General features: G+C 40.0%; 2 protein-coding genes across 3 annotated transcripts in view; one reads left to right on the top strand and one right to left on the bottom strand.

Moving 5' to 3' along the window:
- The window catches only part of glra4a (glycine receptor, alpha 4a), a 91033-nt gene that overhangs the window by 7127 nt on the left and 61814 nt on the right, over positions 1-22092 (top strand). The gene's annotated exons all lie outside the window — the stretch shown is intronic.
- LOC148360145 (uncharacterized) lies at positions 718-4146 on the bottom strand. The gene is made up of 3 exons (XM_088344287.1): positions 3409-4146; positions 2621-3207; positions 718-799 (listed from the first exon to the last, which is right to left on the bottom strand). The coding sequence occupies exons 1-3, from the start codon at positions 4144-4146 to the stop codon at positions 718-720; spliced, it is 1407 nt and encodes a 468-aa protein (XP_088200413.1).

Here is a 22092-nt window from a genome sequence, read left to right as displayed (position 1 = left end):
ACACTTGATTAGAGAGACCGGATCCCTAAATCAAGTCATCGGTCGGGTCCGGGCTGGTTTGGGGTTTTAGATCCGCGGGACAGGTCAGGCTGGATTTATTAAGCCCGATCTTGCCTCTAATACCTACGAATGAGCTTTGCCAAACCCTTTATAATCCATCCATCCATCCATTATCCGTACCGCTTATCCTCAGTAGGGTCGCGGGGGAGCTGGAGCCCATCCCAGCTATCTTCGGGCAGTGGGCAGGGGAACCCCTGAACTGGTTGCCAGCCAGTCGCAGGGCACACAGGGACACACAATTCGCTCGCTCATTCACACCTAGGGACAATTCGGACCGGCCAATTCACCTGACATGCATGTTTTTGGAACGTGGGAGGAAACTGGAGTGCCTGGAGGAAACTCACGCAAGCACGGGGAGAACATGCAAACTCCACACAGGAGGTTCGATCTCATGGCCTTAGAACTGCGCCACCGTGCTGCCCACACTTTATAATCATTTCTTTAAAAAAAAAAAAACATATTTTTCTGTTTTGGCAATCAGGGACAATGCCTCTGAAAACATATTTGTACATTAGGGTACTGAATAAGTTAATAAGTAGCAGAGTGATGCACCATGTTGTGACCACGTTGGTTGCAATTTTTATCAAAAACTTGTCACATTACTCATTACAGCGAAAAGTAATCGCGTTTCAGGAACCCGTTACTTTGTTACTCCCTTCACTGCTCAGGTGACTGCATCTCCTCTGAGAAATTAGAAGCCCGACCCGCATAGGGGTGAGGTACGGAACACTCGCAGAATCTGATCCAGCGGAAGGCAGCAGAATGGTATGTGAGAGGAAAATGTAAGTGGAGAAATGCAGGCACGGTGTTACTTTTAGCCAGGAGGGCACTTGGAGAAAAGGTTTGAAAAGGAAATAAAACACAAATTGAAGAGTGGAAATGACATACATTTTTGGGAAGAGAGTCATATGGACTGATTGATAAACTGTGGATGAGATTGTCGCTGACAAGATGGAATGAGAATGTGGAATGAAGCGCGTGATATGAAGTTGGTATCCATGGCACTATGTCTGCTTTGAAGAAACTCATTGAACCAGTTGGATGATCACTAAAGGAATGTAACTTGTTGCGCCTTACTGGGATGGATTAAGTTTAATGAGTACAATAGTGGTTACGCACAACTAAGTAATGCCGTTTTTATTCTTGTCAATGGGGTCATCATTAATTGATTTTTGGAAAAAAAAATTAATATTTAAGTGCGAAAAAAATAAAATTAATTTTTTTGCGGCAAGGCCAATTAATGGGTATTTATTGGATTTCTAGCCATTAATTGGTAATTTAATGGTATACTAGCCGTGTCAATATGGTCGAACAAACTGGTCCCTTTAATCTTTACTTTTAGTACAAAAAATATCTTCTGAGTTATTGGTGATCACATCAGCTACCGTCATGTTGGGGCTTGTTTTATAATTATAATTTGTCGATTCCTCCTAAGTTAATATGCGAATTGTCGGAACACTAACTGAGGTTAGATGAACAGTGAATGATAGAACATTCACGCCAACATTATCATGCGCAGTAAGACACCTTAGTAATAAGAGGTTTTGCTATTTATTACACATTCATTTATGAACAAAAATGTGTACAACATAGAAACATCGGAGATAGTGAAAATGTTAGAGATTTTCATTAGATGAAACGATGTGGGAAACAAATTCGCTGTCCCAGAAGCGGTTGTTAGAAAACAAAAAAAGTTGGGCTTCTAGGCAATTTGTTGACAAGTTGTACCGTTCATCCGCATAGGCACGTCCGGCAGCACTGAAAAAGCGTTCTACTATGTTGGAAGTTGGCAGTATCAGATTCAGATTCAGATCTACTTTATTGTCATTCTAGTACACGTGTATACAGAACGAAATGTCGATGCATCTGACCCCCACAGTTTCCTTGAATGTACAGATATAAATAATGTTGTATTGTATTTTGGCTACGTGTAGTATTTTACCATAGTGCCGATAGTGCAAGAAGAGTAGCTAACCAGATGTGCAATATGGGCAGTCAGGTTAACAAGTCAGGTACACAGTAACATTAACACTGTAACAATAACGCTGTAATTACAATAGTGCAGAGAGCAATGTGCAAGGAGTGGCAAGCTATAAAAAAAACTGCCAGTAGTGCAAAAGTCAGATTAGCAGCCGTTTAGATTTAAGTTAACTATATGTTAGATTGACCATTTAACAGTCTAATGGCCAGGGGGACTAGACTATTGCGGAGCCTGGTGGTCCTGCACCGCACACTGCAGTACCTCTTCCCAGAGGCTAGCAGAGTGAACAGTCCATGATGGGGGTGAGAGGGGTCCCCGGTAATGTTTTTTGCATGGGATAGGCAGTGCTTCTGGCCAATGTCCTGAATGGAGGGAAGTGTAGTCCCGATTATTTTCTCTGCTGTCCTCGTTACCCTCCTCACACTACCCCAGTCGGTAGCGCTGCAGCCTCCACACCACACAGAGATACAGCTGGTCAGGATACTCTCTATGGTGCCCCTGTAGAATGTAATGAGGGAGGGTGGGGGCAGGTGGGCTCTCCTCATAAATGTTGTATCGATAAATTGATCAAAGGTGGGCAGCATCATGTTCAGTCGGCGCCGTTCTATCAAATTTTGGCCGAAGGCCATATCCGATGACTCATCTATTGGACTTTCATCGACCGGTGCAGTTTCGGTGACTTTGAGAGCCTCCACTGCTTGACGCTCTTTTGCCGTAAGTTGACCATGTTTTTGGTTTTGAATTTTCACAATAGCCCTCTCAAACATAGGCGCTTGAACGATTTTGGCGTCGGGGCTGAGGTGATGGGCCATGGCAGGATGGGACGACATTGCAACATCAAAGAGGTACCTCGCCTCTGCGACTGTCAGATCTTCTTGCTGCAAAGTAAGCGTCAAAGAATCCAACTTGGCCAAATCACCGTTGAGTTGAGTGAGTTTATGAACATCCGCTGCGTTGAGAAGTAAATCCATCACCCTTGGGTCGGTGGTGAAAACTTCTTTTGCAAGAATTTTCTGCAGCTCGAAGAACCTGCGCACCATCTTTGCCGTGCTTGACCACCGTGTCTCATTTCTCGTCAACGGTCGAAGGTCTGTGTACTCATCCAGTAGTGCACTAAGCGTGCTGTATCTCAGGCGAGCCATCAAGGAGTTCAACTTACAGAGTACCTTAAAAAAGTAAAAGCAGGAAATAAGAAATATGCTAAATTTGAGCAGCTTAAAATCGCCTTGCGTAAAATTCCTTTGATAGAAGGCGTGGCCGCGTGGGGTATGTGAAAAAAATATTGTGGAACCGCTGTGACAGAGTGCACTCTGTCTTCAATATAGATATTGTGAGATATAAGTAAGCAGCATAGAAAAGAAGTTCACCTTTTCGTAGGGCTTCAAGAGTTCTTTGACAGCGAGGTTGAAGCGATGGGAGGCGCAGCCGACCAGAGGAACATTGCACTGCTTTGCAATGGCTTTGTTCACCTTGCAGTTGTCGCCACAAAGCGCCACCACGTTGGCCATAGACTTGCCGTACCTGCTAAGGATGTCTTCGATGAACACCAGGTGGTTTTCAGCCGTCTGTGCCTTGGGATCCAAAAGTGTTGAGAAGCCGAGGAGAGCACTTTCCCGACCGCGTGGGCTTATATACGAGGCGAAAACGCCAACGTAATAATCGGAAGAACAAGTCCATCCGTCGAATACCACCGCGAATCGGGATGGCAGATCGAAGGCGATTTTCTGTCGCACACCCTGTGTCACCAAGGCCAAATACTTCTTTAAGGTGTTTGTGCAGATTGGTTCCGTATTGCTGATGTCCCTGATGGTAGGCCGATCAACAACATTGAAAGGCTCCAGGTCGATACAAACCAACCGCAGCCACTTGAAGATTCGTATTCCTTTTCGGCAAACGGTTGAAGGTGACGACAGGAAATTTTCTATCGATCCAGGATTGGATGACTCCTGCTTCTTTGCATCACTTTCTTTCTGCAAGTGCTGACTTTTAATGTGGCTTTCCAAATTGCTCCAACCGGTGTTGCGCCGTTGGATGCGCTCGGCGCCACATGAGCAGCGCCATTTGCCGTTGACGACATCAATCTGTGTGAAGTACTCTCTAACCATTTTTTCCTTCGGTCCTTTTGTCCCGACCAATAAAAAGCTGCTTTGCAACCACACTATGTACGTACAGCTACCGTGTTTCCCCGAATATAAGGCCGGCCTTACTTCAAAATCATCGTCAAAAATTGAGGTTTTGAAATAAAAATATGTGCAAAAGTAATAAATTTTTGCTAAAAATTTCTTAGAAAAGCATTGCCGTTGTTAAATAACGTTGATATCTACGGTTTTCATAGGTAATATGAGCCTCTTATTTGCAGGAAGGTTGAATTTCATTTCTCATAAAAAGCTGGGCCTTATAATGGGGGAAACACGGTAGCTTACGCGTATGCATGCACTGTCCCGATTGTGCGTGTATGTGCCCTTGACTGCATACGAAATGCTCGCGCGGCGAGAAAATTTGCACGTTTGTTGACGCAATCGACTAACAAAAAACCCGAATATTTTCGCAATTAATGGGTCGCAAACTCGCAATAATTGCTAATTATTTAAATTTTGCAATAAATGGATTTATGAATTTAAGCAACCATTCCATTAATTTTTCGCAATTAATGGCATTAATTTTTCACCAATCATTTATTGCTGACCCCTGCTTGTCATGGCTCGGGTGGAGCGTGCACACACAGCACCTCTAACAATCTTGTTGGCGTCGTTCACTGCAAAAATTAAAGTAAAATCATTTAAGGTCTGAATTAGGAACATTTGGCCAATTTTGATTTAGGTAATCGGTAAAAATGGGAATTTTCTTATTGTTTGTAAAGGATGGATGAAATGTGCCTCCTATACTTTCTGGTATATATGTTTCACACATGCCTTGGGATACACGTATTCAGGGTTGGGTAGGGTTACTTTAACTTGATTACTTTCAATTACTTTTGGATTACTCCAAACCTAAATATGCTAATAAAAGACAAAAGAAACTAAATATGAATAAAATTACTAAATTTTGTGCAGGCTTGGGGAGTAACGGAACTCATGGAACGGCAAAAATGATGTTGGCAAGCTGTTTGCATTTATTTTCATTTTGTTTCTGTCGCATTTTATGTTAGTTTTGCCGGAGATCAAAGAGATCAAAGCCAGGAGAGAAAGCTTACCATGTGGTGTGAGTCATAATTTTATTCATATATAGTTTATTTTGCCTTTTAGTAGCATATTTGGTATTGGAGTAATCCAAAAGTAATTGAAAGTAATCCAGTTAAAGTAACCCTACCCAACTCTGCACGTATTTAGCATCTGTTTTAAAAAGCTAGAGAACAAATTGTTGATTTCTGGAAACAACATTCTGGAACAGTGGTCGGGAACATATGGCGCATAAGCCAGTTGAGGCTCTTTTAATGAATACATAAAACATCACTTTTTAGAAGCATTTAGCTCAGAAGTGCAACACCATGTTGTTACCACTAACAGGAAGCGCTGCAGCGTTTTTCTACCTGGTAGGAGGAAATGTCATTAGGATTTTGTTCTGTGTCTCTTAGCCAATAAGACGCATCAGAATATACATGCGAGTGGGACATCTGGATTCTACCATTTCCTGGATATTCTTTCTTGCTTTTTTGTGCAATTTGTGTAAAAATGACAAATGATTAAAGATGCACATGAAGACTTTTAGGACAAATTTATAGATTTAAAAATGTTGGCATGTATAAAACCAAGGGGACAAATAATGACTACTCAATTCCCAAGGTTAGAACTCTGACTATGTCTCATAGCTGATGGTGAATACATATGTGTCCTTCTCATTTGCAGTATTTACTGACATTTTTAGGTAAAAATTCTGCTTGCACCTTGTATTGAAACCATTATTCAAGACAAACATGAACCTCAAAGATCTTAAGTAACTTCGGTAGGGAGACAAATTTCAAGTGGGATTCTTGTTGTTATGTGACACAGGCTCTGTTACTATTTCATATGGATTGTGAATTTGTCACACAGTCAAATAGAATGCACTGAACAATTAGCTTTTGTCTAAGGATCAGGTTGGATTGCTTTGTTTAATGTTGTCTTAGATTATTTGGTGTGGCACTTTTAAAAATCAGAAAGGGTCCCAACGTCTGTTCTTGAAGTTTTGGGAACAATTATTAGCATCAGCCTTTTTTTTTTTTCCCTGCGCATTTCTTTTATTTTTACTTCAGGTTTTATTTCAGATTCTTCTCCTGTGCTGCAGCTGTCTCACAACACCACAGACAAGCATACAAGTATGCATATTCAAATAATACAGGGAGGGCAAAATTAAGTTTGGCTGTGGTTTTGATTATAAAGTAAAACACACTGATAAATACTTGTCCGGGTTCATTTTTCAGCTTCCTCTACTTGCGAACCATCGATTCATTAACCTTCAATTCTTTCGCGGCTGCTCTGTTTCCATGTTCTTCCGCGTAGCAAAGAAATCTTAACACCATGGCGGATGAAAACACTGAAAGCAATCAATGGAGGGAACTTGAGGTTTTTGTAATGAATAAATATTTGGGGGGACAATTCTCCTCAGCCTCCGGTAGCACAAAAACATTCAAATTGCAAGATGCGCTACGGCATTAGCATCCATGAGTACTTCAGCAAACAATGGAGGAATTCCGTCTGACGTCACGCGTCTTCTTCTGCACAAGCGAGACACTTGCTGCGTTCACACAGGAGACGCATAGAAGTCGCAATTAGTTTAAAATGTGAACGATTTCACGAAAATGTTGGATTTCACCCGAAAATCGGAATTGAGGATTTAGCTCTGCAGTATGAACCTGGCCTTATATGCACGCGGACACATCACCCTTTAGCGGTGACACCCACACTTCCCACACAGACTAATGATGTCCTCAGCTACGTCCGCTGCTTTACATCACACACAGGATAGGACGTCGAGAAAATACTGTAGCTACTGTTAGCTTTAAGCTAACAGAAAAACACATGAAGGATGATTAAAGTTGAAGTCTGTCAAGCATGCGATGCTTTTTATGGGATTAACCCTGAAGAAATATGGTTGTATATTCTAAATACGTTCTGCACCCTTTAGTCATGTGATGGCAACATAAGCGATGAAATGAACAATATAGACGTAAAGGTCGAGCAAGACGAGCAAGGTTGCTTTGTGCCTCTGGTGAATAATGTAAAGAAATATCAGGAAATAAGTCTTATTATCTTGGCATTTTGCTTTATATTGATTTATCGGGTGTGTTTTAGTTTCCGCCACGAAGAATAGGTTAATAAACTGCCGTAGAGCACTGCAAAGTCCATTTAATGGTTTTATTGCTCGGTTTGAAATGAGTCGAATTGAGTCTTCCTTCCTGTCCTGTCATTGGGCTCACAGGAAATAATCAAGCTTGTAGAATAGATGTTTCATCATTTGAGCGTTTGCATGACTGCCTTCACTTTATTGTTTTGCGCAACATTTGTCGAATCCCCGCCGACACTCGCTCCAATTAAGATGACGTATGCTAGACTGACGTGCCCCTAGCTTCTGTTCTAACCCCACCAAAAAACTTCTACAAAAACAGACATCTTGCTGAGAAGAAAGAGTTTTATTCACATTTAAGAAGGCTAATTAGCTTTAAAAACACGTCTGTTAGGGTAATTCAGTCCTTTTCAGATCGTAGGTTGGTGCAAGGTGGGTTGCCAGGGTGTGAGAGACCCCCACAATTTGTTTCAACCGCCCATTTTTTCTTTCCGTTATGATTTCAATTGTATTTTGACATTGCGGATTTTGAATTGATTGGAACCTTGTGTATTCTTAAACAAAGAGATAATAAATAAATAAAACGCCAACAAACGAATATAAATCTACCGCATATGGAGCCCGTGTCACGGTCGCCGTGGCGACCAGTCTGCCGCGCCCCCGAACTCAAGCTGTAGCAGATCAGCTGATTGCTGGTCTGCTACTTAAGGCTGGGTTGTGGGTTTGGCGGGTGCTGGCTCATTACACATTCCCCGGTCTGTTATGCCTTGTCCTGTTTTGGTTTTAAACATTTTCCGTCTGTTATGCCCTGTCCTGTTGAGTTCGTGCCGGAGGAACTCTGTATTGTTCTGTTTTGTCCCGGAGTATTGGGCGACTTTTAGTTTGTTAAATAAAACTTATGATCGTCAACGCATATGAGTTCTCCCTTCCTGCCTCCTGCCTCCGTTCTGGTCCGGTCACCCCTTCCACTCCACCACGCCTCGTGACAGCCCGGTTTCACTCTTCAGTGAAAAATACAAAAATATATTTAAAAAAACTATGTCCATTGCAGTGGCATGTCATTCTTTTTTCTTTTAGTTGTTAACAAAATTATTATTTAAAAATAGGATGCAAACAACACAGTGTAAATCAGGGGTGGGAAACTATTTAGAATTAGGCCCGCATGGGTTAAAATCTTGAGACCTATCCATTTTTTTTTCATTTATGAATAAATATACATGCAGACAGCTACAGAATATATTTCTTTATATGTTCTCCCCGTGCTTGCGTGGGTTTACTCCAGGCACTCCGGTTTCCAGGCACTCCGGTTTCCTCCCACATTCCAAAGACATGCATTTCAGGTGAATTGGCCGGTCCAAATTGTCCTTAGGTGTGACTTGAGCGAGTGAGTTGTCTGTCCCCGTGTGCCCTGCGATTGGCTGGCAACCAGTTCAGGGTGTCCCCTCAGCACTGCCCAGAGATGGCTGGGATGGGCTCCAGCCCCCCCACGACCCTAATAAGCATAAGCGGTACAGCTAATGAGATGAGATGAGAGATGTTTAAAAATTGATTAGTTATATTTAATGGTTTTTGAAACACAATTAAAGCAAATTGACACATTAGGTCCCCAATTAAGGACTTTATTTGATATTTAGTTCTTTTAGTCTTACTGAAATTTACTTAAGTATTTTGGTAGTACTTCCGTAGTCAGATGTTTGTAGTATTTCTGCAGTATTTTTGTAGAATTAATGTAGTTTAATCTGTGTAGTATCTGTGCAGTAGTATTTCCATTATATCATTTCTGTAGTATTTTGTTTCTCTATAGTAGTTTTTGCACTATATGAGTGGTATTTTTGTAGCATTTCTGTCGTATTATTTTAAGAGGATTCCCATAGTAGTATTTTGGGGTATTTCTTTATTATTTTTGTAGTATTTCTGTAGTATTTTGTAGAATTTTCATAATGGTATTTTTGTAGTGTTTTTTTTTTAGTATTTTTGTTAAATTACTGTAGTTGTATTTTTTAGTATTTTAGGATTACTGTAGTGGTATTTATTTAGTATTTTTTTTCTCTTAGGAATGAAAGCAAAATGATATATATGTATTCCTTGTTTCTAAGCACTAAATTTGATATTCAGTTTTGTAGTAATTTTAAAGTTTTTGTAGTATTTTTGAAGAGTATTTTGGTTGTTGACACACAAAGGGACAATAGAGACAAAGTCGGCACCAAAAACATTTTTATGATTAGTACTTTATTCATGATGATATATATTGTCATGTTAGTTTGACCGTTTTCGGTCCATAGTTTGCCCATCCCTGTTGTAAATGGTTGGCTCCTACAAGAAATGTTGTTCGTAAAATAGTTTAATATTTTAACTGCAGTTAACCTGACAATAAATTCCCAGATACTATAACTTTAACTCATCAGTATATAAAAAGGAAACTCCCACTTTTCCTTTTTCCAGTTACTGTAGCAAGAAGCTATGACTAATGGGAAGTTTGAAAGGAGGACAGATGGGTTGTTTACACGCACTAATAACTTCTAGTAAAAATTAGATTAGATCTGAGCCAAACTGGTAATAGCTCACGACAGTGCCAACACAAGCAGAATGTACAAGGAAGGCGAGCCAAACAATAAATTAAGAGACGATTATGTTTAATTAGCATTGTACAGTGGTACCTCTACTTACAAATTTAATTTATTCTGGGAGTAGCTTCGTAGCCTGAAAACTTTATAAGTACAGTATGATTTTTTTTTTAATCCAAAAAGAGCATCAGAAAATGAAACAAATGCATGTTGAAATTACATTACTGCACAATAAACATAAACACAAGAGGCACATAATGTAAAAAATGAAGAATAAAAGAAATAATAAAGTTTTATTTACCTTTTTGCCTCAGGTTTATTGAAAAACGATCCAATGACGTCTGCTTTTGACTGCTTTTGACAATCCACCGCAAATGCGCGAGGTATCCATAGAAGTAGCCCGACTTGTCAACACTTTTTCCGGGTGATGCCTTTCCACAAACTCTGAGACCTAATGGAATTTTGCTAAAATGGCTTTTAATTGGGCTGATTGAATGATGGCTGCGTTTTGCTGGAACTCCTCCTCGTCTGTGAACTCTGAACTGTGGTGGTGACAAGAAGAGCATGCTGGGAGCATGCATGTGCATTGGTTGCCAAGCAGATTTTAAGATATAGCAAGTTTGTTTGTGTTGGGGAAACTCTACGAGCATGTATTTTTCACTTCGGAATTAGAGGCAATCTTCGTCACTAGAGGCAATATTTTCCTGTTCAGGTACTTAGTAACCTGAAACTTTCATTTGTTTAGACATCCGTAAGTAGAGGTACCACTGTATAGCTTAAAAGAAGGAAAACGTTTTTTTTAGATTTTGGAAAGTTTTACATTAACTATTGAAGAAGGGCGGCGGTTTTCACCTCTTGTCCTTTGCATGTTCGATGATCTTCGGGAAAGGAGAATGTTGGTAAAATCAGAGGCTGCATATTAACTTCTTTTAGAAAAAATTTTTTGGGGGGGGAGAATATACTCTGGATTGTGATTGAGACAAGTCTAGAATCTGATAATCGATGCAATGTTTGTGTAATTAAAATTCTAAAGCAAGCTTCTTAGGCATTGTAAAGGTCAACAGTAAGGCACAACTGCAGTGTTCTGCTCGCTATCGTTTGCACATTTTTGGTGTTATCAGCCAAATCAACAGCTTTTTGGTTTTAACAGTCATTTCAAAGATTTGCCTACCACTGTGGTCTTGTGGTTTATTGATATTAGCTTTAACTTTTTGTTCAAAGCTTCAAGTTTTTGACAGTAGTTTGAACTCAAGTTTGCTCCATTTATCAGACATGGGACCAAGTCACACATGTGCAAGTCTCAAGTAAGTCTCAAGTCTTCACCTTCAAGTCCCAAGTAAGTCCCAAGTATTTTTTTCTTGGGCAAGTCAAGTCACAAGTCAAGTCCCGAGTCTTAGATTGCCAAGTCCAAGTCAAGTCACAAGTCATAAAAACAGCGACTCGAGTCGACTCGAGTCCAAGTCACTAAGTCTCAAGTCCCCATGTCTGCCATTTATAATAAAAGCTGACTCCATGTACAGTACGGTCTACACCAGTGGTTCTGACATCAGGACCCACCATCCCGCTCTAATTTGCAAGCTGTGACCTAAATCAAGAAAAAAAATCCACTTCTTAAATGTATCCAATGAAAATATCATGCAGTTTGAAGCAGGGGAAGAACATATTAACCTTATATCTGAAAAACAAAATGATTTCAAGTACCACATGTACTCTAATATAAGCCCACACTGCTTATAAAACAGCACAAAGATGAAAAGAAATTCAAAATATTAGCAAAGCGTGTACCTGAACTCTCAAGGCTAACACATCAACCTTCCTTTTAGTCATCATCCTTCCGATCCCCTATTCTTCCACTCAGTCGCTTTACTTCCACATCCTCTCACATTTAGCGACCCTATAACTAGGGTTTGCGAGACCTTTCAGTCTCCCGCCCCTTTTCTTTGCCTTTGTCTTGCTGTCGGTCACGTCTCGAGGGATATGACCAGGGTAGATAGATATATAAAAAGATAGTGTACTTAAACATTGATAATTATTTAATTAATGTAGTGACTGAATGAATGGATGTCCTATATTGTCATTATACAAGTAGAAGGAATTGAAGGGCTTCTCCGTTCGGTGCAAGTAAAACAGAATAAAAAGGTAAGAATGTGCAAAAGGATAAAAACATTAAAAAACTATATATTTATGATATTTAACAAATAGATTAATATACTAGTAATATATAAAACATTTGCTGTACCTTCCAGCACACTTCAATGGCAGACACTCCTACACCATTGTTTTCGCAATCGTTCCCTTCTTCGAGTCGATTGTAAGAAGTGATCGCCATCTCCTGTTAAGGAGTGTAACTGACCCTTTGTTTTTTATTTTCTTTTTACGATTATTTTGCCTAGGCAAAAGCCTGCGACCCACTGAAAATGGGTCAGTGATCCACTTTTGAGTCCTGACTCACCAATTGAGAAACTTTGGTCTACACTGTGTATTGTCATGACGCGTAGAAGTTTGTAATGCAGTTAACCCAGCGTGTTTTGAAGTTGTGAGAAAAGCTCTTCAAACCCTCCTAAAAAGCTTAAATATTCACTTTTTGATGAACGACACATCGGGAGAGAATTGGCTGTCTTTTGCCCCCGGAAGCACTAAACCATGTGCTTCTGACACGTCTCTGCCACCGGCTGGTATAAAAAGCCAAGTCCATGAATAATAAATGTGTGGTGAAGTGTATGACACGTGAGTCAGCTTAAGAGTAAACATTTCACCGGTGGTGGCTGGCTAAGGCTGCAAGTGTAATCTTGTGAAATTACGAAACATCGACTCTTAGAAAATTTAGTTTGAAACCCAAAACAGTGGTGTATTGTTTCATTGCATGGTCCTTCTTTATTCTTCCAGAAAATCAGCTTCTTGTTTGTTTTCATTGCCTTTCTTTTCATTTTTTATGATACGTCATTTAATGTGTTTCCTGGTGCCCAAGGTGACATTGCGTCGACATGCTAGAAACGATAAAACATCCAGTCGCACCTATTCGATGCGAGCCCCACGCAGATGACACAATATGGTAATGCAATGCAATTGGTGCACCTCCAGCAGGGCGAAATGTCCACTTATAGAGACGCACTTTGGCTCCGAGGGCTTAGTGCCGTCGCTCTTTTCGTGCTGGTTGCAATTAGAACAATGAAGAGGTGACGCATGATGGAGCCCTCCATCATGTCATTATGTCTGACGAAGCAGTTCGGCCCAATTAAACTTCATTTACAGTGAGGGAAACATCTGTCTTCTGTAGAATGGAACTTAAAATGTATGGTGGAAGAAAAATGGAAATCTGAGTGGTGGATTTTTCAGGTTTTTCAACAGATTTTTTTCTCGTAACAGTAGGTCTAAATAAGTTGCTCAAAACTGATTTAAAGATGACACTTTCTGTTGAGAGAGAGAGAGAGAGAGAGAGAGAGAGAGAGAGAGAGAGAGAGAGAGAGAGAGAGAGAGAGAGAGAGAGAGAGAGAGAGAGAGAGAGAGAGAGAGAGAGAGAGAGAGAGAGAGAGAGAGAGAGAGAGAGAGAGAGAGAGAGAGAGAGAGAGAGAGAGAGAGAGAGAGAGAGAGAGATGGCAACGACTCTTAACCTTTATTTGACAGACAAACACACACAATAACAAAGAAAATAAAAAGGGAAAAAATAGCAAAAAACAGACTCAAACATTTTTGGAACATGGCCAACCCAAACAAGTTAAGCACCTCGGCACCCAATTCGGTCATGCTTTCGTCCCTCCAGATGAAACAGGACACAAGAAAGCGGGGCCTGACAGCTTTTACTGGTTTACCCCTGCCGCATCATACGGGTGCTGTGCCTATCCCTTAGAACATGCCACTATACTTTCACAACACCTCTCCACTCATTCCCATCACCAACAAGAGCTCTAGCTTCCACTACATTTACACCTCTTTCCTGCAGTGCACTCATAACACTTTATCCATGCACGTCAATCGCGGTCCTCCTCTTGGTCTCCTTCCATTGACTTCTGCTCTGTAGATCCTCTTCAACATTCGCTCCTCATCCATCCTCTACATGTGTCCAAACCAACCGAGTACTCTCTTATCCACACGCCTGCTCAGTTCCACTACTACTCCAGTTCTGTCCCTCACAATTTCATTTCTCAATCCATCCAAACACTTAATCTCAAAAACATTAAATTTCCTAAATAGCCTCAGATCTAATAGGTAACATCATGTTCTATATTAATTTGACTCGCTGACTATTTCTGTCAGATCCAGCGTGTTTCTTTGATTGCATTTTCAAAAATGACTGCACTTGGTTCAAATATTTCAGATTGTTATTGTGCAGCACAATCTACCGAGTGGATGACAACTATGAAACGTTTTTGTCGGTGTGTTTTTTTTCCCCATGGTAATAGTTGAGCAAGAATTTCCCCTGCAGTCATAACTTCCGAAAGCCGCTTAAATATCACCTTCAAGGATGACAATAAAAAAGTATTTATGCAATTGAGTGTATATCTCAGTGACGCCCAGACTGGTAGTGATCGCACGGATACAAACCACTCAGAGGCAACGTCTCTTAACCTTTATTGGACAGAACAATTGGGTTTGTTGTCTTTGCCTGAGACGTTTTGGCGGCGGCCTTTTTATACACGGCGCAAAGTTGTTTCAAGGATTAAACTCTAAAGATCATCTACTTCCATAAATCCCCTTAGTCCCGGCCTCCATTTTTCTGGCAGAGTACTTTCTCCACACATTAGTAAGATGACTGGTTGTCCTTGACAGGTGGGTCACAGTATTAAAGTGTAATTATATAAAAAATAGAAAAACGCATATAAACAAGCTTTTTAGTTTCAGCATTGAATAAAGGTGCTCTTCCCAGGTGTAAGCAGATTGTTGCTTCCAGAGAAATAGATATTAGACCAGGGGTACTCACGTTTTTTCAGCATGCAAGCTACTTACAAAATAACCAAGTCAAAAGGATCTACCCACAGTTTAGCATTATCAAAACATTTCCAAACCGTGAATTTGAATCCTCACAATATTTCTCAATGCACACCTAAATAAATCGAATATAGAACAAAATAGGGCAGCACGGCAGAGCAGGGCTCATTTGCGTCACAGTTCTGAGGTCATGAGATCGGACCTTCCCGTGTGGAGTTTGCATGTTCTCCCCATGCTTGCGTGGGTTTAATCCGGGCTCTCCAGTTTCCTCCCACATTCCAAAAACATGCATGTCAGGTTAATTGGCCGGTCCAAATTGTCCCTAAGTGAATGAGCGAGTGAGTTGTCTGTCCCTGTGTGCCCTGCGACTGGCTGGCAACCTGCCCGAAGATAGCTGGGATTCCCCTACTAAGGATAAGCAGTGCAAATAATGAATGAATGAATGAAATAAAATATATGTCATGCAATACGTGAATTAGAATAAGTGTTAACTTCATGATTCAGTTGAAGTCAGTCTTTTTTCGTTGCTAATGTTTTGGTCCAATGATACTTTACAAGAAATAAATAACAATGACCTGCTGTAATGCATATTGTTTAATCTGAAAAGATTATATACCCTGTACTCAATCCAAGCAAATACAATACATACATTTGTGATTATAAACCCCATTATCATACATTGACATATACGTTTGTCTATATTGCATTTCAATTGAACCTTTTAATCATTAAACACTTATCAAATTATTAGTAAAAAAACTAATACCATTTTAAAAACATACAGTGGAACCTCTGTTCTCGACCATAATCTGTTCCAGAACCCTGTTCGAAAACCGATTTGTTCGTTCACCGAAATCATTTTTTAAAAATAATGTAAATCGTTTTAATCCGTTCCAACACCCTGAATGTTTACCTTGAATGTTTAATGAAACATAAAGCTAACCCAGGCTAATCGTACATTCGCGTTATCGTAATCTTCCGTACGAAAGATTACGCTAACATGAACGTGTACAAATAAAAAAATCAGGTCGTTTACAAGTCATTTAGCACCCGGGTCTCCACAACAAGTGGTGAGCGGTTCATTGGAAAGGGGGCTCCGTTCCAACACCCTCAATGTTGGGCTCCGTACCAACACCCTGAATGTTTACCTTGAATGTTTAACGTAAACATAAAGCTAACCCAGGCTAATCGTACGTTTGCGTTATCGTAATCTTCCGTACGAAAGATTACGCTAACATGAACGTACGCACTCACGCATTACCGGCGTTCGAACTCCGATTTTTTTGACTGAACAGTGAAGCAAGAATTTCTCGAAATTTTTGGTCGGACTCCGATTTGTTCGAACTGAGAGGCGTTCGAAAACCGAGGTTCCACTGTACGTAAATTCCAATATTGCATTTCAATTGAACCTTTTAATCATTAAACACTTATCAAATCATTAGTAAAAAACTAATACCATTTTAAAAACATTTATATATAATAAATTACACTTTTCATTGACAAAATTTGGAGTTCTCAAATTTGTTACTGCAGCATGAGCATTGTTGATGTTCATGCTCACATGCTATATCCGACCAATTGATTGCAGCGTATCCCAAAAAATACAATGCACTGAATACACTTTCCCGTGATCTCCAGTATTACCTCTGCGATCCACCAGTAGATCGTGATCTACATAATGAGCACCCTTTCTTGGACTAAACAAAATAAATTTGATGGACAAATTACAGAATAAAACTTACTTTTATTCAAGAAGGCTCTGGAATTGAATAATTTCAGCGCATTTCAATCCCCTAACAAGAAGACAGGCACATGTTGAACAGGATTGTATTTTGAAGCCTGCTGGTCTTGCCTTTTCCCTACTCCCTTGAACAAGCTTGGGGATTTATGCAGCCATCGGCCTTTTGTTTACCAGAAAAAAACTGCCAGCCATGCAATGCGTGTCTGGTCCCTGGAGAGGCTCTCCAGAAAGACATCACCCCTCAGGAGGGGGGAAAAAAAGTGCTCAAAGCAAATTGAGCCGATTCAGGACTTGTCACTCGGACTTGCCCCTGAGGAAAACTCACCGATGACTCAATTGGGGCTTTTAGATCGGACACCTTAAGTGATAGTTTCAACCATACGGAAGTAAGATGCACTGGAATTGGAATTTGTTATGGGGTTTTTTATCTACAGTGCTTAAATTGAATTGGTACGCTTAACTTTTGTTTTGGGAGCTACGGTGCGAGTGGGACATACGTAGCTCCAGTAAATTATCGCACTGAACTGGAAGGGTTATCATTTTGCAATAGGCAGTTGATCGGGTTGTTATTTGTTTTTCCCGGCTTCTTTATTTTTTTAAGAAATACTCTCTGTAGTTGTGATCAGCACCTGGAACTTACTGTTTGTTTGTTTTTAATTCAATCTAATAACATTTTACATAAGAAACACAATTTGATTTAATACAGTGGAACCTCGGTTTTCGAACGCCTCTCAGTTCGAACAAATCGGAGTCCGACCAATAATTTCGAGAAATTCTTGCTTCGCTCTTCGGTCAAAAAATCGGAGTTCGAACGCCGGTAATGCGTGAGTGCGTACGCTAGGGTGCGATGCTGAGCGGCGTACGGGTGTAGATCGCTCTTTTTGTGGCCGACTGTTATCGCGTGCGGACGTGCTTCGTTTTGCTGTCGCTTTTAATATAGGTGTACGAAGTGTTTTAGCCCTTTTTTTTTAATTTACACGTTCATGTTAGCGTAATCTTTCGTACGGAAGATTACGATAACGCGAACGTACGATTAGCCTGGGTTAGCTTTATGTTTATGTTAAACATTCAAGGTAAACATTCAGGGTGTTGGAACAGAGCCCAACATTCAGGGTGTTGGAACGGAGCCCCCTTTCCAATGAACCGCTCACCACTTGTTGTGGAGACCCGGGTGCTGAATGACTTGTAAATTACCTGATTTTTTTATTTTTACACGTTCATGTTAGCGTAATCTTTCGTACGGAAGATTACGATAACGCAAACGTACGATTAGCCTGGGTTAGCGCTATGTGTACGTTAAACATTCAGGGTGTTGGAACGGATTAAAACGATTTACATTATTTTTAATGGGAAAAATGATTTCGGTGATCGAACAAATCGGTTTTTGAACAGGGTTCTGGAACGGATTATGGTCGAGAACCGAGGTTCCACTGTAGTTCCTAACTGTGACTATGTTAACATGCAGAGAATAGTTCGACTGGGGTCAGAGACAAACGGATAACCCCAGTTAAATGACTGTTCCGAGTATTCTGATATTCGGATTGAATAAGCGCTGTTGGTGCATTTAACTTATGACATTAAATAAAGGATGGTTCCTACCCAATACCAGAGGTTACTCCGTTACGTTTACTTGAGTAAGTTTTGTAAAATGATATACTTTTAAATCCCTATACTTTTACTTGAGTAAATTTGTGAAGAAAAAAAAAACGGTACTTTTACTCCGCTACATGAGGCAAAATTGAAGTAATAAATGCCCTCCATGTAAGTACGTGTCTGTCTGTCTCCGCTAAGGCGCATTAATTTTGATGCAGAACTCAACCAGGCGCTACCATGTTTAACCAATCAAGCGTCGCAGCCACGTCACGTGACCATATTCAACTTCAGCGGGGGAAATTTTGTTTACGGAACAAAGATCGAAAACGCAGAAAAGGAGGAGCACCCCTGGGCTCACGTCAAAAGCATGTTCCCCTTAAGAAGAGTGCAAAACACCAGCCCCTATATGCAATGTCTTCCTTGTTCGAGTCCATGGGATAGCTTGTTGTTCTGCTTGCAGAGCCTGTTAAATATTAGGGCTTTAAATGTCCTACGTTGTGCTACATGTGCTACATGTATGTATTTGATTTCTACTATTTTTATTTTATTATTAAAGCATTTGAATTTACTTTGATTTTTTTTTTTTTATCTCAATTCAAATGTATCTTTTGTTTATTGGATGGACTTTGATAATTTGATTGGTTGTTTTAAATAAAAATCAATAAATACGACAATACTACAGTTATCAAGTACTTTTTTACTGTTACTTGAGTAAGTATTTGGACGACTACTTTTACTTCTACTTGAGTAGACTTACAGTTTACATGAATGCCTACAACTATGGCATTTTCGCTGTGCAGGAGAAAAATGAAATGGAAATGTCCCAGAGAAATCAGCCTATACATATTATCTTAGTATTACAAGTCCCACAGTGCTTTGGGGCATAGAAATATCCCAGATGAGGGGAACTGCGCTTGCCCACAAGCAATATTCTTAACAAGGTGTGACTTTCCAGAAGCATCAAAAGTTAATATTTTTACTCAAATAGATTGCTCTCATTTGCCTGTTTTGTACAGTATTGCAAGGATATTGTTTGTTAAAAAACTAGATGAGCCACCAGGTAATGTGATTTTTCTACTTCAAACAATCCAACCCTTTAAACTCTTTTCCATTGAAACACTGATTTGACTTTATTTTTGGACTATAAGAATTCAACACACATTCATCTACCGTAAATTCGGGACTATAAGCCGCTACTTTTTTCCCAAACGTTCAACCCCGCGGCTTATTCAGTGATGCGGCCAATTTATGTATTTTTTCTAACAGCCGCCAGCGGCGCTCGAGTACAAAAGGTAAGATTAGACCGGTGGAATATATGCGCCGAGGAAGTCTGCAACTTCTTAGCTTGTGCACAAATTAAATTAGCGTAGACATATCCTCATCATGCAAATTGCAAAAAGAAATGCACATGACGCAGCTTTCAAGCTGAACGCAATCGAGCAGTCTGATAACGAGGGAAACAGAGCTACTGCACGTAAACTTTACCTTGCGAACGTGTTGCTAGCGTGTTTTTGAATAAGGGAGCGTAAGCCGACGTCTATATGACCAAATCTCTTTCCCATGCCGAAGGAAGACGACTTTGATGATGTCAGTTATTAGAAGGATGATGAGGACGGTTTACCTTGATTTCTACATGTAAATTATGTTTTTTTTTAACCGATGCGTTTACTGTGTTGCGAGCGTGTTACTAGTAGCGTTTTGCTACCCTTCAGAGGCACGGTTTGGGATGAAAGTTGTAATATTATTATTAAAGCTTTGAAAACTCTCGGTGTACCGTCTTTCTTTGTAAATATGTGTAACCATGTATAATATGTATTTGCAACTGTATATTTTTGTAATGTATTTATTTGAGACACTTATTCTGATATGTTTTGCGAATTAAGAGAGGCGGAGCAAACGGGGGCTGGCGGGAAGTGGGGTAAAGGTGAGTGAGACCCGTTTGATGTCGCGGCGGACAATAGTGGATATATATTTTCCCCACCCTTACCTTTGGAAGTATAGACTTTTTTTCCTTGGATTGCGTTCAACGGGTACCCGGACTCTGTAGGTCTGCATCAAACGTTAAGTACCGGTATCATTTTCCGTTAATTTGCAGGCTGTGGTTTTTGGACTGTGTACTTTATATTCAGTTGGAATCTCGGGACTCAAAGTCGGGTTTGGGTTAATTTTGTGATTGTGTTGTATGTTTTAATGTCTGCGCATGCGGCTTATATACAGGTGCGGCTTGTGTGTGTATAAAAGCGGTTATCCTCTTAAAATGTGGTGGGTTCAGCTTATAATTAGGTGCGCTCTATAGTCCGGAATTTACGGTAATATTAAATATAGCTTTGAGTGGACTACATTAGATGGGTGATTGATATTCAAGTTCGTTGTTGTTAGATAGTAGTCCCTTTTTGTATGTTAGTCTGTGAAATTCAACGATAATAGTATGATATCCAGCCAGAATATATGCTCCAACTTTAAGGTCAAGGTTCAAAAGTGGGTCATGAAGAATGCATCAGCTAATGTATACGTGCTTCTAAGCTCCTAGGTGAGATCCATATTCCCATCTTCTATAAGGCTTTCTTTCCTTTCAGACCAGCAGACTAGTTAATCACAGGCTGACTCGTAGACAATTTCTGACTGCTCATACTTGTCGGTTAAGGTCAGGTTCAAAAGAACAATCGCATAACTCATGTGGGTGATTTGATCAAGGGTTAGAAATTGAAGAAGTTAATATTATATTGAAACTGATTTTGGTTGTAGCTCTGTCCGTTTAAGTTGGTTGGTCCTTGAGTTTCCTCAAAGTCAACTCTGGGGCTACCACCTTGTTAAATTCAGTTCCTGGATCTTAAAACCATCCCACAGCTTTAATATTCTAGCAAAGGGATCCGAAATCTGTTTCACCCTAAGAGCCATTAAAGCAAAAAAAAAAAAATGTGGGTTTTTTTTTTCGGGTGGAGAACCCGTTTTCCAAACAAAAGCTAATTCTTCATTTTATTCCACTGTGTGACGTTTGATGATTTGATAAAATGGACGAAGTAATACTAATAATGCCAGAGTCTGCGTCCTATATAAAAATACCACTTGAAATTTGTCTCCCTCCCGCAGTTACCTAAGAGTATTGAGACTCATGTTGCCATTTTTGTTCAAAATAATCGTTTTCAAACAGGGTACAAGCAAAGTTATTTTATAAAAATGTCGCAAAATACAGCTAACAAGGATACCAATGTTTTTACCTTCAGTGCAGACGCCGCTGGGTAAAAAAGAGAAAGAATATGCGTGCCCTGTGTATACCGCTCATCCAATCAAATTGCTCTAGGTGCTTTGCTAGAGCATCTGGGTAAACGTGTTTTGGGTTAATGTTTGTTCTGTGGCTTTTGATCATAAAGTCTCTCAACAATGAACGTAGATTTTAATGAGTTTCCATATAATGGAATGTTTAGCGAATAACAGCCACAACAGGGTCCTCTGGTGTGACACCTTAAATGTAAACTGAATTTAAAAGTGTCTTATATATACTGCACTGAACTGTCATTGTATCGGCTTTATCTTTGCTTCCCATTTGTGACAATTGGCTGCATGAAGCAATATTTTGATAAATTGCAAAAGTCTATGTTACCTCCGAGTTATATGTAGTTATATGTACTCTTCATTTTCCTCATGTTGAGGTTTTTGAGTTTTTCCTTGCCCTCATGTTGGTTCCAGATCAGGGGATGATGTAATAATAGTCTGAAAAATAGTCTGTGTAATAACCTATGCAGCCCTTTGAGACTCTTTGTGATTAAGGGCTATACAAATAAAAATAACTTGACTTGACTTGACTTGAAAGTGCCATATATGGCTCTCGTGCATAGGTTCCCAAACCCCGATCTAGCAGGTAAACAAGCTCCTGAACCTTGGTTGTCCTCTCACAATCTAGATCCTTATCTGTTCAAACCTATAATGGTTACACTTGCACAGTCCTCCCTATGGGGGAAATTATA

This window comes from Urocampus carinirostris, chromosome 9 (genome assembly GCF_059441175.1).
Source record: "Urocampus carinirostris isolate Australia breed hairy pipefish chromosome 9, RoL_Ucar_1.0, whole genome shotgun sequence".
Classification (NCBI taxonomy): domain Eukaryota; kingdom Metazoa; phylum Chordata; class Actinopteri; order Syngnathiformes; family Syngnathidae; genus Urocampus; species Urocampus carinirostris.
The sequence above is the reverse complement of the archived record's forward strand: the minus strand, read 5'-3'. Positions and strand labels throughout refer to the sequence as shown.